The 18,436-nt window shown below is 47.1% G+C and overlaps 1 protein-coding gene across 8 annotated transcripts in view; it reads left to right on the top strand.

The window, feature by feature from the left end:
* LOC308389056 (AT-rich interactive domain-containing protein 1B-like) overlaps nucleotides 1-18,436 on the top strand; it is a 163,442-nt gene that overhangs the window by 122,235 nt on the left and 22,771 nt on the right. For 6 of the 8 annotated variants that reach the window (XM_080870186.1, XM_080870188.1, XM_080870190.1 and 3 more), the window contains exons 6-9: nucleotides 1,897-1,983; nucleotides 5,779-5,952; nucleotides 14,693-15,014; nucleotides 15,925-16,065. In XM_080870186.1, the coding sequence (XP_080726312.1) occupies nucleotides 1,897-1,983; nucleotides 5,779-5,952; nucleotides 14,693-15,014; nucleotides 15,925-16,065 (724 nt within the window). The remainder of the gene's footprint in view (nucleotides 1-1,896; nucleotides 1,984-5,778; nucleotides 5,953-14,692; nucleotides 15,015-15,924; nucleotides 16,066-18,436) is intronic. The other 2 variants (XM_080870189.1, XM_080870187.1) reach the window with 1 other exon arrangement.

The following is an 18,436-nucleotide window of genomic DNA, read 5'->3' as shown; positions in this document are numbered from 1 at the left end:
ACTACATAAACTGTACACTGATGCACACGGAGAGTAGAACATGCAGTCTGCTCTATCTGCACTCCCTTTATTCCAACCACTATATAAATACAATAGGCAGTGATTTATTGAGCCGTATGAATCACTGTGAGATGATGGCGGTCGAGTTGCTGTACAGAGAAACGTTGTTGTTAGATGCACTTAGATTATGACAGCATCCTGTTATTAGACTGTTACAAGTGCTGCTGCTGTAATATTGCACATAATGACTTTTGCGTACATTTAGCTGTGAATGGATCGAGTGTTTCTACACTGTCTTTTTCTGCCGGCACATAAAAGCGTGCAGCTGGTGTTTTTAGCGTTATCTCCGAGTCGCCTCAACACTCGCGTGCTAACTTTTCCCCCTCTCTCCTGCAACACGGTGACAGACTAACTAATCGAATATTCTCTCTTTGAAGCAGCGCCGCTGGATCTATTCATGCGTGAGGCAGGGGGTCTTTGTGTGCGAGTGTGCGCGAACGTTTCGCTGCGTACCCTATGTGGCTTTGTGCACTCACGTGCATGTCTTTGTGCACTTCACTCTGTTTATTTACACTTGTTTGTGGAAGTATTTCTGTGTGTGTGTGTGTGTGTGTGTCTGTGTGTGTGTGTGTGTGTGTGTGTCTGTGTGTGTGTGTGTGTGTGTGTGTGTAGGCGGGGGTTGGATGGAAATGTTGTTTATGTATTTTTATGCAAAGCAATTATGTTGACTTAATTGGGTTTGTTTATGTGGAGAGAGTGTCACCTCCAGTCATGTATTACCGCAGCTATGGACAGACATATAACACACACACACACACACACACACACACACACACACACACACACACACACACACACTTGTGGAAAGAGCACTTTTCTACTGAGTGATTGAATAATGGGAAGTGTTTCCTCTATAATAAGGGATTTATATTCAATGTGAGTTTTCGGGAGCAGCGACAGAATTGTTTGTACTTCATCATGTGTCATCCTGAGGAAACACTTAGTTTCTTCATATATTCCCACTGAGACGGGTCAGCCCGTACTCTGTAATCTTGAAAACACGCACCGATAGTCATCACAGAACATATGTTTCCCTCATGATTGCACTCGCTGCCTGTCACTCGCTGCACATCGTATCCACAGAAAGACAGAAGCGGCGAGTTTCCCTCGCCTTTCTCCCCGTCATCGTCGCCAGCCTGAATTCGAAGATAAAAGGTTAATTTGCCATCTCTCTCCTTCCTCTGGGCCAAATCAATCCGCCGTAGTCTCTGTCTGCCATTGTCCTAATCAGACCCTCAACTCGCTATTGGATTTCAATGGAACAGGCGCAGCCCAAAGACCCGCACAACCACCTGATCGATGCTCCTGGAATGGTTCCGGTTTTCTATAGGGGATCGCTGCAGCTTTAATGCTTACACAAGGAAGTGGCACGGGGTCCAATGACTTGATATGTCTCCTGGAAGTGCATTTGTCATTTAGCTGATAGTGAATCACAAACAGCTTCATGTGTAGTAATTGTGCTGAGCCCGCTGTGCGTCTGCAAAGGCTAAATTTGGCATCAGACCCTCTGACTCGATCAATCGCTGCTCAAGAAACAAAGGCAGTCAAAAAATAACCTTCAGCTTGATACGCAGCCCTTATTGTTTTCCTTTTTTTATTCGTCAATCAAGCGGGAGAAAACTTTTTGAGAACTTTGTCCGTCTGAGACAAAAGCGGACCTTCGGGGCTTAATTGTTGCATCGCTTTTGAAGCAGACAGAAAACAAATATGAATCCGTTTCTGTTTCCTTCAGTTTTTGTGCAGAAAGCGGAATTTAAATGACACTAAACATTTTCTTTGAATGTCAAAGCTTTTCTTAAAACAACAACGTCAAAGATGTCACATCCATGTCCGCAGGTTCAGCCATGGCCCCGCAGAGCTCTGGAAACGGACCCGATGGAGGTCACCTGCCAATCACACGCTCACCTATGGCTCAGGAGAGAGGTATGTCTGTGTGTGTTAGCCCGTAAGTCAGCCTACCAGGGGCACAGCTACCCCAGGCTTAAGTTAAAGGACTGGAATCGTTGTTTTACCCAATGTTTAAGGATGTTTTACAGAAACATTTAGTGGCTAGCACACATGCTCTGTACAGTACAGAAATATATATTACAGAAAATCCACATTGTGCATCAGGCTCAGATGAAGAGCTTGTATACTTACAAAGCGGACGATGAAATAGAAATAATTTCTTTCTTTACATGAAACACAGGCGAGCGGTGCAGGAGGATTAGAGGCCGTAACAAACAGAAGACCAAAACGATATCTTAGTGCACCACGGACGAAACCAGCGACTGTAATGAAAGATTTTCTTAGGAAATATGAAGACTTGGAGTTTAAGATGTTAGCAAAGAGATGTAAACAAGTCATTTGACACAGCTACAAAGAAAGACAAAGACAGAGAAAGAACTGTGGGAATTTCCCACTCGCCACAATAGTGAGTGCTTCTCTCTAAGAAGATCATTCCTTCAGCAGTGATTTGTGGTTCTGTTCTAGGAGACCTCGTCGCTCTTCCATGGGCATAACTGAGAAGCTGTAGGCAGGTAGAGCAGCAGGAAGACCTCCAGACCTGAGCAGGCATCCGTGACAACAAGCATCACGCTGCACGACACTAAGGTGGTTTGCAAAGCAGCTTGCAGGCACTGAGCACAGTAGGCTGGCTCAAGCTTATTAAATACTGCCTTAACCTTCTATGATAGGCGACAACCCAGTGGATGCATAGGATGGTATCAGCTAAGACAAATGTGAACAGGGCCAACTGTCCAAACTGGGAGGGGCCTGAAAGCTGAAGGCTCCGCCTCCCATTCTACTGTTAGGCTATGTCTACACTAATCCGGATACATTTGAAAACGGCGTTTCCTCTGAAAACCGCGTCCACACTGTCGTTTTCAGTCGTTTTCACAGAGTTGTGCGTCCACATTGAAACGGTCGAAAACACTTACGTTCCAGATTCGACCTGCCTCATTTCTGTCTGCCACTTATTTACTTTCCACTGAGTTTTTTAAACGGACTCACAATGAGGTGGAGTTGTTGCTGCGAGTAACACAAAAGTACAAAGTTGCAAAAGCGAGTGAGAATTAAAGAATTTGAAGAAAAGCTCTGTGGAGCATGTACAGACTGATATTAGTCTTTAATAGGGCTGTCAAACAGCTGCTGTATAACGCCCTCCGCTGTCTTAGTTTAATTGGTCACATGTCTGCATCACATGACTAAAATGTGTCATCGATTCCAAAAGCCTGCGGTTACGCTGTCCACACTGCAACAAGAAAACGGCGTTTTCAAATGTATCCGCTTTGGAGAGCGTTTTCAAAGAGCTCAGTTTTCCTTGACCAAAAACGCTTAGTGTGGGCGTGGCCTTGAATACTCCAGAAACAACAAGTGAGCCTGCAGTGTGAGAGTGACGATACGAAACACCGAGGTCTTTATGTCGTGATTATTTAAGAAGAAATCTGGATTTGACAGGGAGCCAGTGAAGAGAAGATAATGTGGGAGGAAACCTTCATGTTCCTCTTTCTAGTCCCTGCTGGTTTATCAGGTTTTTAATATTATATGCAAATAAAACAACAAACACTTGTTTGTATATGTTTAAAATATTCTGCACTTCATGTAGTTTACACACACGCAGCAACATGTTTTAACTTCACTCTTATGGTAAAATTGCGGTTGTGTAAAAATGTCACAGTAAACATTGAGATAAGTCTTTCATTCAGACCCGAGCGTGCGCTCTGCCGATGGAGCCACTTCAGCTTTGGCCCCGACTCGCTGCCAAAGGCTCGTAACACGAACGCTCACCCGCAAGCCACATGTGTTGGCCAAACTGCAAAATTGTTTCCAGCAATTATGGCCACTTCTCAACTATTACTAAAAACAGCAAAATTGCTCATGTGAAAAAAAATCTGCATCCACACAACACTGAAAAACCCCTGAAAGAGTGGGATGCAACCTTAATGGAATTACTGCGATGCTCCCTCTCTATCACCCACCAAAGAGCAGTTAACATCACAGAGAGACAGAGGGAGTGGATAGATGAAGACGGAGAGAGCGGGAGCGGCACTGTAAAAGGTTATTTCCCAACATGATGAAATCAAATCGGAAATTTAGTGCTGCTCTCTAATGCCTGTAAACCTCACGCCCTCCCCAGCCCAGTCCAGGAAAACACGGCGAGGTTAACAGGGTTGGCTGTTGTTTTTGCTGTTTCCCTAGCTAGGATTAAACCTCCCACCGCCCCCCCTCGTCCTCCTCTACACGCACGCCCCACTTTGCTCAAGTGGCTGCCTCCCTAAGAGCCTCTCTCCACTCTTCATTTCCATAAATCCGCTGAATGTCCCTTTTCCCCCCCGCTTTCTCTCGCGTGCTCCGCCGCTCGCCTGTTGTTGTCCGGCTGAGAGCTTTATTCACTTTGCCCGAAAGAGAGAAAGGTTTGTGTGCGTGTTGTGTGTTTGTGTGTGAGTGTGGAGAGCGAACGAAGCAGAGAGACAGAAAAATCCTTGAATGTGTTATTTGCTTTTAGCACTGTCTGCACAATGTTCCTCTCCCCATCCATTTTCCAGGCAATTTAAAGTGCGGTATTACACACTGTATTTTTCTCCTGCTCTCCCAGAATCCCCTTACCCTAATGGAAGCAAAACATTACAATAATGTCCTCGCTCCTTAAACCCAGCACTCGCAGCCTAAGCACTTTCAGGCCCCGATCGCTCTTTCCCTCTGTTACACTGTCTTTCCTCCCACACACACTTTCTCTCTCACTGCCTCTCTTTCTGTCTTGGCCTTCATCTCTTCGCTGCACACACACACACACACTTTTATTGCTCTCTTTCTCTGTTATCTCCCCCACACACCGAGAAACACAAACACATGTGTGTGTGCGCACACAGCCATCATGCAGTGAAACTTCCATCTCCCTCTCCTCATATTTTCTCATGCTCTCTTAGCAGAAACAAGGAATTAAACAAGTGTCAACTTGCACTTTTCCAACTCTATCGTTTTTCCCTAAACCCCAAACTCGCTAAAGAGTCGGCGCCCATTCAGCAAAGCGGATCGCTATCACAGTTTACAGTCGAGCGGGCCCGATCCATTTACGCCCTAATCTGCAATCCCCCTACCGCACGCGCTCGTTTCCACACCCACGCAACCTCTCTTTTCTCTGAATGGCCGCCCGGCGACCTTTCCGCATTCGCGGTGGATCGGGAGACCTTTCTGTGGGTTTAAAAACCAACGGCGCAGCTTGAAAGAGCGAAGCCCAGGCGAGGATCTCTCCAAATGTCAATTTGAATGGTGCGGGCGAGTTTGGGCCTGAGAGGCTCTGACACATCTATTGACAAAACGGTTTAGAAAAACATAGTAGCTGCGGTCAAATCGCCGGCTATTCTGTGAAGAGTCGAGCAAACGGTTGGCTTTTTTCAACCCTGCGCACAGACTGGGCTGCGTGCGTCTTTCAGAACATGCGTACACTTGACCCTCTGCTTCTGCCCGTGCTAAAATTCTCTGAGCGAGCGAGCCTGTGTCAGCCTGCCGCTTTCTTTATGCGCCGTCTAACACCTGGACCGCGCCGTATTACTCCACAAAGTGTATCTGCGAGTAACAGGAGCCAGCGCTGAGGTAAAAGATTAGGGTCGTTATCAGAACACGGCTCTTTTTACACGAGGAAATTGAATAAATGTCCCACTTTGTTGACTTACACAACCGCTTCAGACAAATCCTCCGCTGGTATCTGCTGCTTTCATGCCTGTTTTTGTGTTTCAGGGTTCAACATGCAGAGGAACCAGGCTGCCTCTCAGTTTGCTTCTCCACAGACCGGACCTCCCATGTCCCCCCACCCATCGCCAGGGGGCCCCCTCTACTCTGGAGTGGGTCCGTACTCCCAGGGTGGCCCCGCGGGCCCTTACGGACCACACGCACCTCAGTATGGACACCAAGGTTGGTGCCTGCTATAATGTGATCGTCTGAAAACATTTAAATGAACAGAAGATTTTGGAATATTTGTTTGTCCTTTATTATTACAGGAAACAAGGATCTCACATAGTTTTCTCACAAGGTGAGAAATTGTAAAGCAGGATGTCGGGCTCAGCTGTGGAAAAGCCTTGAAATCATGATTGTTTAATGTTTTCTAAAACTGGCAATTTCGCGTTACTCTGAGCTCCTAATCTGCCGAAGACATAAGAGCTGATTCACGAGTCTATATTTAGCACGTGTCAGTTTACCAGAAACTCTGTTAAAAGTCGAGCGAGCACGAACGCCTCAAACGCGAGAGTCTAACTTTCAGGCGATAGTTTAAAAAAGCAGAGAAAACTGCGACTGCTGTCAGGCTTCGTGCTGAATTATAATCACGAGAAGCATTAACAGGCCCCACGCTGACTTTAACTGACATCACATTTGTGCAGCAGCCTCTGCTTCCTGACTGGTCCGCTGGGAGGGCGAGTCCAGCCTATCATCCATTCAGAGGGGTTACGCAGGAGTTTGGCCCCAGATTGGAGAGTCACATTTGTCATTTTTGATTACCGCTGGCCTCGCGCTCACCGTCACACCGGGCTTGACTTCGGTGTCACTGGTGTCAAAGACAGTCTGCTAATGAGGAATACAAAAAGAGTCCTTTTGAAAGACATTTCCATTGGCTGTTTCCTACAATCTCGACGCACACAGCTGTTACAGTCCTCTATCATCCTGTGTGGCAGGTCTCATCGTGGGCATTCAAAGCCAGACTATATTCATGAGACACTTGAACCCTGGACACACCTCTTGGCCCTCCTCGTGATAAGATTATGAGCTCCAGACTGACACGTCACGAGCTTCATCCACTGAATCATGATCTGGAGAAATATCGGCCTCAAAGAAAAATGAGTCGTTTTTTAAAAGAATTGAACATAATGAATCTGTTTTAGCTTCATTTCTTTCAAATACATACAGTCCAGTGTCACACCTGCAGTAGGTTATCATGTCCATAGAGAGAAGCTGAACGTGTTCCTTTAACCGATCGCAACGATGGCTTCCCTCGTTCTGATGGGGGCCGGCCTGTCTTCTAATGAGACACATGCTGTGCATAAAATGAACCAGTTCATTCATGTTTACTGGAGATCTTAGTTTAGAACAAGACGGCTGCAAGAATGAGTCACAAAAACCAGAGGAAGAAGCTTTTTGGAGCAAAATGCACAGCATGCAAACATGAGAGGGCAAATGCTTACAGCTGAAATATTCATCTAGAAACATCTCAAGAGTTAAAAGAATACATAAAGTCGAGTTGCAGATGGACTCTGCAGAGTGCAGCGTGTCTGTCTGAGAGTCTGCAGTCAGCCTCAGTTGGACCACGATTGTTGCCTCCTACCAGGTGACCTGTGCAATCAATTTGCAACCTACAGGCAACCAGTAGGTGATGGGAACTAGTTGCCATCAGTCACCAAATGCAAAAAAAGTTACAATCTGCGGTTTTTTCCTAGTCAAGCAGAGGACTTACTTTTACTGTAGTTTTACTAATGATCAAGATCCTGATAACATATTAGATCACGAGACCGGCTTTCTTATCTCTTTTTGTGCTGTGTGTGTACATATGTCGTCCTGAGGTCACATAAATGTGCAGTGATCAGTGCAGGAAATCCACATCCATCTCTTCCTGAGTATTTATTGTTTCTTTGGCCTCTGAGCAGTAATCAGATCTTCCGCCACGTTCTCTCGGCCTTTCTGACGAGCCTTGTGGCGTTCCAGTTGCACTGACCATCAGTCTAAGCTTTTTCAGATTTTTCTCAGGAGAAAAAAAACTTGGAAAAATGACGAGTCTCAGATTCCAGGAAAACTGGAAAAAAAAGAAGTTTGGATCGCTTTGTGTAATTAAACGTTCTGCGCTCGCTTGTTTCTCCAACATGAAACTCCCAGCCAGCCGGCAAACGTCGACATCTGCTGTTGTAGTTCGTTTTCTGCCTTTGGCGCCACACCAGACCAAACATTATGGTATTTTTTTGATAAATGTGTGTTTTAATGTGTCACCTTGATAAATGCACCCATCCGCGCGTGTGTTTTTCCAAATTTGCGGCGTCTCCCTCGCATTTGTTAATCTTGATTAATAGCCCTAATGCGTTTGGTATTTGGTCCTCCTTCTCCACCCACTCTTATCTCCTAATGTGACTTTGGCTGCGCTGACAGCCCAGTAAGCAGAGAGGAGAAAGAGAAATGAAGTAAGCAGAGAGCAACAGCGAGGCGGTCTAGCCTGCGAGAAGCTCTGGAGGCAGATGAGCGTGAAATCTCACTTGGACGTCAGGAGAGATGTTCCATCAAAATCAGAAGGAGCTGCTCAGACCTGCACATGTGTGCTTCATGCATGCAGATATAGCAAACGTGCAGGTATCCTGGTGTTTTCTTTATGCAAACTTGCTGGAGAGCCAAAGCCAACACCCTTAATTCACCCTTGTCCTGTAATTCTTCAGCTTCCCCCTAATTTACTCCTTTTGTGGCCGTCTGTGGTTATTTTTACAGGTAAACAGCCGAGTTCAGATTACCACTTACGTGCACTTTCACATCATAATGTTTCATATTACTTATTTTTACTTTGATGTAAACTCGTCTTAAGCTTCATATTGAGTCCAGGACATAGCCAGGGCCCCGGTCCTTAGCAGAGCGAACAGGCCAGACAGCTGTTGGTCATTGTTCTTAATGACAGCTCCATCTGCTTCCCTTCCCTCTCCCGAGCGAACCAGCAAATTAGCCAACACAGAAACTAGCTCCAAGTTCCTGAACTCTGCTCTGCTGTTTCTCTTGGCCTGTCTGTGCTGGGAGAGGTTGTTTCCATGTGTAATGGGTAACAGCATTTTGTCTTTCAGCCATTTCTCACACACACACACTAAAGCAGTTTGTAGCTCAGCAAAATACATAAAACAGTCTGGTGTCTGTAACTTTAAAGGATACAAGACTGCTTTTGTTGTCCGCGGGTAAACGACTGTAGCTGGACTCGTGTAATCAGCTACATAAGCTCCATCCTGCACACAGTTAATGTGATACATGAGTCTGCCGGAGGACACGGCCTCTCTGCAAATAGTACTTACATATTTTTCTGCTTTTTCAAGCGATCTTTGATCAGATAACACTAACCAGAGGTTTGCTGTTTGTGACTGTGTGTTAGAGCTGTTGCAGTGAGGCGGTCCAAACATTTAAGCTGCTCCGTGTTTATCGTGGTGCTTTGAAAGGCCGCTATATCCCAAGTTTACCTGATCTCAGCTGATATCAGGCTCTCCTCGAGACTCACATGTCCTCAGCAGCTGTTTCCAAGACCTGCACTTGGACACGGTGCAGAGCAGCATGTTGAGAACAGCACACACACACACACACGGGGGAGGAGGATATTATGCTATTACAGGAAAAAGATTCAGAGACTGTCTCAGCTCTGCTTTCTCTCCCACCCATCGCATAGTTCCCTCCACCACATACCCCCCTCCAGGGGTTAAGCACTCCACTGGTAATGACCGTGCTTCAGACTTTTAAGCCTTGGTGCCTTGCCGGAGCCACAGAGTAATTCAGCCAAAAAAAAAAAGAAGAAGAAGAAAGAAAAAAGCCATGACTCAAGCCAATGCCTAAGGGAGCGAGTGGATGTTTTTGGAGGAAATTGACAGTATGTGGAGCTCAGCAGCCCCAAGGCGCACCCCAGCCCGGCTGAGGCTCAGAAACCCTGCCGGGGAAGGTGCTGAGGTGGCTGGTAGAAGATGTGGGGGCCTCAGGCAAGAGGGGATGCTGCAAAAAAAAGAAATATATATATCCATCCCACCAAGCTGTACATGAAAGCTGCAGTGTAACAGTGAGCTGTGTGAAGCAAGGAAGGAATCTGTTTTTTGTGTCTGTATTGACCCGTCTGATGTCAAACATTGGAAGTGCTAAAGCTGATTAAACAGCTTTAAACAGACTTACAGTTATTTTATTAAGTAAAGCAGTTTCATAACGATTCGAGGAGGAAACAGAGACATCCTTGCTTCCTAAAGTATGATTACCGGCTTGATTATACTTGACACACTCCCCGACTAAGCCCCACTCTCCCAGCTCACTCCCACCACATTCACAGAAAGGAAAAGAGGAAAAATGCTATTGAATTTTTGTATTTGTGTTCAGCCACATGTGCACAGCCTGCCCACGCTCCCGTCCTTGGCAGCTCAAGCATGTAGCCATGTAATCTGCATTCCACTCCTCACTGATGGAGTTCACAGGTCCAGAGGGTGCACCATCACACCTCACTCCGCCGCAGACGGCAGAGCGACCGCCTCGGCCGTTAGCGTCGGCGGGTCCGGCCTGCTGAGGAAGCAGTCGACGGTAATCTGCTCGGTCACGCTCCAGCTCTCCCGCGGGACTGCGGGGATTAAACCCGGCGCAGGATATAGCGTCCAACAAATGCGTGACCGTGCCGGGAATTTCCATGTAATTGTGAACGAAGCACCACGAGCGCTTCTCCTCCCCTCTATCGCGCTATAAATACCACCAAGACTCCCCAAAGGCACAAGTGCTGAGAAGCAGGCGAGAAACCAAGACTGAGCTACAAGGACACGAGAAGGTGCAAATAAGAAATGGCATCCTCCTCGTCCTCCTTGTCCTCCTTTTAGTTTCCAGAGCAGCAGGAGTAACAGTCAGAGTAGGCAGAGCCACGTCTGTGAATGCATTTTAATGCTAACATCGTATGCATGTGCATAATGAAAGCTAGCACTGCACATTTTGAACCTGGTTTCTCGTGCATAAAACCAGAGTCAGAAAAGATGCACATTTTTATATGAATTTCCTGACAGGATGTGCTTTTTTCTGGAAGCATTTGGAAGTTAACATTAAGTTGTACTTTTTTTCTCTTTTCCCCCTGAAGCGTTTTAAATATATCAGCACAGAGTCATTATTGCTTCTCTTTTTTCTAAATTGGACAAAATTTTACCTCAGCAATAATCCATCTTCCCCTTTTAATGTAATCTTACAGCACTTCCAAAGTCATTGAAAGCCCGAATGTCTCTTATGAAAACACCTACTGTAGGATTTTGAGGTTGAGCTCTCAGTCATTTTAAAAAGTGGGTTAGCGTGCTATCTGTCCTTGAAGAAGCATTCTGGCTCGGCACCAATCCTTCAGGAAGTGAATCATTCTTGTCAGGACAGAGCAAGGCTCTCATAGGAAAGCTTTACATTAACCCCATCCCGCAGTTACTCTGTCTTTCTGCTGTCAGCCGAGGCGACTGAGCCCACATCACTTTGAATGGTAGTACATCAAAACTGATAAGTTCCCTCAGTGCGGCGTGCCGACTTAATGACACAGTTTTTCAAAACAGATTTAGCTTAGCACCTCGCAAAAAGAAGAAATACTAAGACAGCGAGTGAACACGCTGAGATGGAAAATTCCAGACGCTTCCTCGTTTTTAGGACTTCAGGCAGAAGAATTCAGAGTCCAGATGCTATAAACGAACCCCTGGAATAGATGGCGGGCGGCCATGACGTGGGTCCCATCAGCCGTCCAGAGAGGGCTGAGAGAGGTTGCTGACCGGGGCCTTGTTCATCCAGCTGAGCAGTCGGGCTGCAGGGCACCGCTCCCAGGATTTTCCACAGCGTCTCCGCTTCATTATGAGTGGAAGAAACGTGGAAATGCGTGTTTCAGTGCTCGCAAGGTCTCCAAAGTATTACACATGCATTCACACAATCAAGCAGATGCACACACGCACACACACACACACAGAGCGCACCATACATATCCTCCTGTGTTCGTTAGCAGGCATCCTTTCTTCCTGAACGCTTCCCTATTATAGCCCCAAAACCCTTGACAGGTGTCAGCTGTACTCAGCTCACCGACTCACCAGAGCCTCCCCACAAATAATCCGCTTTTTCTTTTCCCATCTCCCACAGTAGATTTCATCACAATTTCTGGACAAATTCAGGCGGAGTTGCTGACTTTTATGGGAAAGACTTTTATTTTGATTCAGTATAAATCCTATCTCGGGGGTTGGCGGGTGGGAGCGTTTCCCCCTCCCTCGCAGTCTGTCTGTCTTCCTCTCTTTCCGCCCCCTCGTGCTCCCTCCATCTCTGTTGGACAAGCGGTCTTATGTCGTGTGGAAAGTGTCTTTGCCGAAGCAGCTCGAGGACACTGTGAAGCCATTACCATATTCAGTATCGCTCTTCCCCCCCCCCGTGGAACATTGTCATCTAACTTTCCCTCGTTTGAGCGCACAGAAAAGCCTTCAGGTTTTAAAGAGACTTGATCCCCTTTTCCAGACATATTCTCAGGGGATTACGCAGTGAGGCCCAACTAAAGCACCCTTAATCAAATCAAAATAAATAGCCCCCTTCACAATGGAAGATGCCACTTTTCTATTTTGCGGGGGATTTGTCCCCTGTGGAAAAATCTCAGTGCCCAAATAGGGAATACGCTGTTATGCGCGCTGCGTGCCGTGGGTGTGGACGGCTCTCACATGTATAGGTGCCTGCTGCTGTGTCTGCTGCATGCGCGTGTTGTCTTTCAGCTGTTATTGAGGCTGGAGTCGAGCGAGGCTTTTAAAGCCAAAATGGAGGGGTTTAAGTGTGCCTTAGGAAAGCTCCTGGCATCGTGGCTGCGTGGCACTCCAGGGCAGCAAGAAAGCATTTACTGCAGATTAGAGCTCCTCTCAAGTGTTTCACAAAGTCAGCCTTAAGCTCGCCAATTGTTCCCAGGGCCACACAACTCACCGGGCCACACCTCAGAGAGGGTCTCCTCGCATACACAGGTTGGCGGCGGCCGTGAATCACGGTGTAATCCCGCTCTTTACGCTCCGCGGCTGTCGCGGCATTATTTTCTTGATGGATGAAATTGCTGTATGTGTCACTGTGGTAGGTATATGAGTACCAGCTGACAAGCACACCCCATTTGTCTCAAATGAGGTGATTGATAAGACCCATCTGCAGCTCCAGTTTGTCATCATCATCATCATCATCAACTTTATTTATAAAGCACTTTAAAACAACCACAGCTGACACAAAGTGCTGTACACTGGAACTGTAAAATAAAATTACATGAGATATAAATAAAAAACAAATAAAAAAAGAGTGAAATCATTAATTAAATAACTACTTCAATTAAAAGAGAAACTAAGTCTCACTGAGGTTAAAAGCCAAGGAATAAAAGTGGGTTTTAAGATGTGATTTAAAAGTGGACAGTGAAGGGGCCTCTCTAACATGCATGGGCAAATTATTCCATAATTTTGGAGCCACAATAGAGAAGGCCCCGCCCCCTCTGAGCTTCCTCCTGGATCTCGGTACCTCCAGGAGCAGCTGGTCAGCTGACCTGAGAGACCGACAGGGTATGTGGGGATGAAGAAGCTCAGAGATGTAAGGCGGGGCAAGACTGTGAAGGCATTTAAAAACAAACATAAGAATTTTAAAATGAACTCTAAAAGACACAGGCAGCCAGTGCAGAGAGGCTAGCACGGGGGTTATATGCTCTCTTTTTCGAGTTCCTGTTAGGAGTCGTGCAGCCGCATTTTGAACCAGCTGCAGACGTGAGAGCAATGACTGACTGACCCCCACATAAAGTGAGTTACAGTAGTCCAGGCGGGAAGAAATAAAAGCATGGATCACTGTTTCAAGGTGCTGCCTCGAAAGAAAAGATTTTACTCTTGCCAGTCGCCTTAAATGATAAAAACAGGACTTCACTGCTCTGATTTGGTTGTCCAATTTAAAATCACTGTCCAACTTAAAACCAAGGTCAGTAACAACAAGTTTAAAATAGACTTCCAGGGATCCTAAATCAACAGAGGTGGACTCACAGGGACCACTGGATCCAAACACCAACACTTCTGTTTTCTTTTCATTAAAATTTAAAAAGTTTAGAGCCAACCAAGCTTTAATGTCATCTAGACATGTCAAGAGAGGTTTTATGGAGATGCCATTCTTGTGTTTTAGTGACAAATAAATTTGGCAGTCATCGGCATAACAATGAAATGAGATCCCATGCCTTCTAAGGATAGAACCCAGAGGCAGTAGATACAGTGAAAAGAGCAGTGGCCCTAAAATTGAGCCCTGTGGGACGCCACATGACAGAGGAACAGAAGACGATTCGTAACCGAGAAGGCTGACAGAGAAAGTTCTATCTGATAAATAAGACCTAAACCAATTAAGTGCAGTGCCACCAATACCCACTACATCATGTAATCGAGAAATTTGAATATTGTGGTCTACGGTCTCAAAGGCAGCAGTTAGGTCAAGCAAGACAAGAACAACATGGTTACCAGAATCACATGCCAGAAGGATGTCATTAAAAACCCTTAATAATGCAGATTCTGTGCTGTGAAGGGTTTTAAAACCTGATTGAAAAACCTCAAAGATTCCATTTTCATCTAGAAAATCTTTCAGTTGACTAAAAACGATTTTCTCTAAAACCTTGGAGACTAAAGGCAGATTGGAAATAGGCCTATAGTTCGCTAAAACTGTGTGATCAAGGCCAGGTTTCTTAAGCAGTGGCTGTACTACTGCATGTCTGAAATTTGCAGGAACCATACCAGAAGACAGACTGCTGTTAATAATGTCACTGAAGCTATTTTGTGCCGTTCTCATAGCCAAATCGTGGAATTTAGGAGGACGTCTGAAACGACAGCGAGCCATGTTTTACGTTTCAGGGACACCGTCTGTGTAGCTTCTGATTTTCTGTGATCTTAATGAGCTTTTGTTGGCTGATTCACATGTCGTCTTCTTCCAGGCAACTACCCACGGCCCTCCAACTACAGCGGCACAGCCAGCACCGGCTACAGTGGCCCCGGCCCTGGCATAACCAACAGCCTGGGCATGAACGCTACCAGCCCCATGCACGGTCAGGGGCCCGGCCAGCCCATGCCCGGAGGACGCGGCCACGGCCCAGGCAGCCAGAACAGGGTGTACCCGGCCATCGGTCCCACTTCTCCCAGCGTACCCCAGCCAGCTGGGCCCGGGATGGGTCCCCCTTCTTTGGGTAGCTCTAACCGCAAGATCCAGGAGGCAGCAGCGGCTGCCGTGCCAGGATCTGCCAACTCAGTGCACAACAGGTAAGAGCGCGGCAAGGGCTCCGGCTGCAAACTCAGCACATTAGTTGTGCATATGCTGCATGTGAGTTAGTGAATGTGCATGCGAGCTAACGTATCCCAGCTGTAGCTGTAAGTGGTCTTGATGGTGAAAAATGTATTTTAGTGCGAATTGTGCCGTATGGTTACTGTACGCTACAATTCTGGGCCGTCGAGCTTCTCTGCCGTGCATTAGCGTCTAACGAGAGGCATCGATCTGCCGGTCGTCTGTGTGCTGAAAAGCCCCGCAGAGGCTTTCTGAGCCAAACACTTTCTTTTTCTCTGAGACTCTTTTCAGACGTGCAGGCAAGAGTTGTTCTCAGGGGTTCCGCTCTTCTATGAGCCACTTGTGCAACTGTCCCTATTTTCACACATCTCATAAAGTACCTGACATTTTGATATCTGGCTCTGTGCACCGAGTGCCATTTCCTTGCAAAAAGAGATATATTGGCACGAGAGCAGGCAGCGCGGTCTCGACGCAGCACCGTCGAAACATAAGAGAAGAAAAATGCAAACTGACTGTAAAAACACCAGAGACCGCAGTGACACCGAGCACCTTAACGCACATGCACAGCTCTTTGAAGCTCTAACAGCGTGTGAGTTCAGGGTATTATTTTCCATCAGGGCGGGAGCTCTGACTGTACGAGCGCTCGCAGTGTTGGAGGCAGAGGGGTTGTTGTGGGATTGTGTGGGCAGTAAACTTTCGCTGAACCCTGCCGGGGGAACTTGTGAAAACATCGCAGTCTTCTGAGAGGAAAGATGGCTTTCTGCATTCGCGCCATTCTGGGTGCGCTTTTCCTAACAAATGCATCATGGGAGCAGCCTCGGCGGCGCTCAGATTAGCGTTTGCCAGTGTTCATCGTGTGGGTTTCTCTTTTCTGTCGGCGGTCTGCAGGACGCCTCTGTGCGCGAGGCCCCCGGCCCAGACGCAGCCCACCTCCACCCGCTGGCCCACACCCCACCATTCCTCCACCTGTCCACCGCCTTCACCCCCACCCCGACCTCATCCTCCATGCATCCATTCGCATCAACATAGGTAGGTCCACGTCCATCACCACACTTGTGTGTGTGCGTGCCTTAAAATCAGTTTGTGTGTGGAAGTCGGTGTGTCATGTGACCGAGCCGCGCTAAAACGACCATGGTGGCTTTTCTCGGCGCTGCGTCTGACAGCAAAACAAGAAGAGTCATCATCATTACCATTGTAATTGCTATCATCACCTTCATCATCATCATCACTGTAGTCATCACAGGCTTCTCTTAGTCACTCTAATGGCAACAACAAGTGAGCGCCCCAGTATCTCTCACACACACACACACACACACACACACACACACACACACACACACACACACACACACACACACACACTGAGATACTCGGGGCTGCGTGCACTGTAACAGCATCGTGGGGGGAAAGGCAGGGGAGGGGAGGAGTCTGACAGGGGGGTGATTAATTGCGTGCATCCGGGAGGCCCAATGCTGTACACACACACACACACACACACACACACACACACACACACACACACACACACACACACACACACTCACTCACTTGCAGCAATGCAAATGCTACTCGAGCCGTTAAGAGATGGCTGAGTTGTCAATAAGAAGTGGCACGACATGATCCCCACTGCTGGGACCAATCAGACGGCCTGTCAGTCTCCCCTCAGACAGCAGCGAGGTGTCGCTGGCTGCGGTGGGCCTCTCTCGCTCTCTCGCAGCGTGTTTACAAATCTGCCTGTAAAGTCTGTTCACGTCTTCATCTGTGTCTCAACCTATTTTGATTTATTGTCAGCTGTGCGAGTATCCGCGGGCTCCTTCGTTTGCCGTTTCATCTCCATCTCCAGCATTAAGCCATCGTTAATGTGTGTTTTTCCTTCTTTCGCTGCACTGCAAAGATCACACTGGAAGCAAAGAGTCCGGTGCAGTGACAGCCGTCTCCTTTTGATTCTGCTCTTTGAAACGTGTGCCGGCTCGCCAGTCGTTAGCGTTTATTTAAACCGCAGCATCACTTCCACGGCGCTGGAGAAAATAATGGAGCAGACGCCGGATGCTTAGAACAACAAAAGACTTTTATGAACTAGCTAGTGTTAAAAAAGAGAAATGTGCCAACAAATGAAACTATTGGTTTCCAAAGCAGATCGGTGTTCACAAATGTGAATAATCTGCCGCCTTCTTTATTTAGAATACCGAGTTGTTCGGATAAAAACGTAAATTAGTCTCCTCTGCTGGCAGAAGTGTGTTTTTGACTTATTCCAGACTAAAATGTGCCAGAATGTTTTGTCGTGATGGACATTTTTGCAGAGCGCCTGGCGCCTGTCTCACCTTCGCTGTTGTTCTCATCTGCTGTCGATCATTCCGATCCTTTCATCCCTCTTCGTCTGCTCCTCTTCCCTCTCCTCCCACCTGTTTCGCTCTTTTTTACCAACTGTATCGCCCTCTTTGTCTCCGTGCAGCTCTGTTCTCCTACCCAGACTGTTTTATCTCGCTCAGTCTTTCTTCCTCCCAATTTGCTTTTTCTTCTCCGCTGTCTCCAGCACAGCCTTGTTATGTTTTTCTTCCTCAGATCCCACTTTAGAACATCTGAGGGAGATCAGGAGAAAATTGGCCTCCGAAAAACCTGCAGTTAAAGGCTCCAGCACCCTGTTTGCGCTCCAGAGCTCAGTGCAACATTGTGAAACATTGTCAAACCCGGTTCTTCTCTGTCTGAGAAACAAGTTGTTAGTCGTACCGCGTGTCTAGTTTTGCTCTTTGATGCATTAACCGGGACTGCCACAGTCACCCGCTTCCAACCTTCCAAATCAGGGGCTAGTCGAGCAGTGAGATCACTGACTGGTCTCTGCTTCCTTTCCTCTTTTCCTTTAACACATGCCTTCACTACATCTCCACTAATAATCCTCCACATTTCTGCCTCTCATGCCTCATCTTCGTCCTCTGCTGGCTCACGCACTCTGGCTTCATTACACCAACCAACAGAATTTTGAAGAGAGGGCCGCGTGCAGCTGCAGGTTGGAGCTGCGTTTAAATCTTTGCAAAGTGTACAATAGGGAGCGTTTCCCCCCCCCCCCCCCCCCCCCCCCCCCGAGCCTTCCACGAATCAGAAACAAATGTTGCACTTTTGTGGGTCTGAGTCAGAGTCGAGGGATGTTCCTGTTGAACCTCATAACAAAGTTTGGTGACGATGCAGTTCAGTGGGTCTCATGGAGAACGCTGAGGTGAAAAGTTTACGTTCAAATAAGGCGAGTGAGGTCGGAGTGTGTTTGGAAAAATGCACCAGTACACTTTTTTTGGGGGGGGGGGGGGGGAGATTGATGTTAGGGATTTTTCGTTTTTGGAAAAGAGGCAAACACAAAGTATTAAAAGGTATAAGCTTTTCTTGGCAGCAGCTTCTGAGGACAGAATTG

Source organism: Rhamphochromis sp. 'chilingali' (genome assembly GCF_963969265.1).
Source record: "Rhamphochromis sp. 'chilingali' genome assembly, chromosome: 21".
Classification (NCBI taxonomy): Eukaryota; Metazoa; Chordata; class Actinopteri; order Cichliformes; family Cichlidae; genus Rhamphochromis; species Rhamphochromis sp. 'chilingali'.
This window is presented reverse-complemented; position numbering and strand designations above follow the sequence as displayed.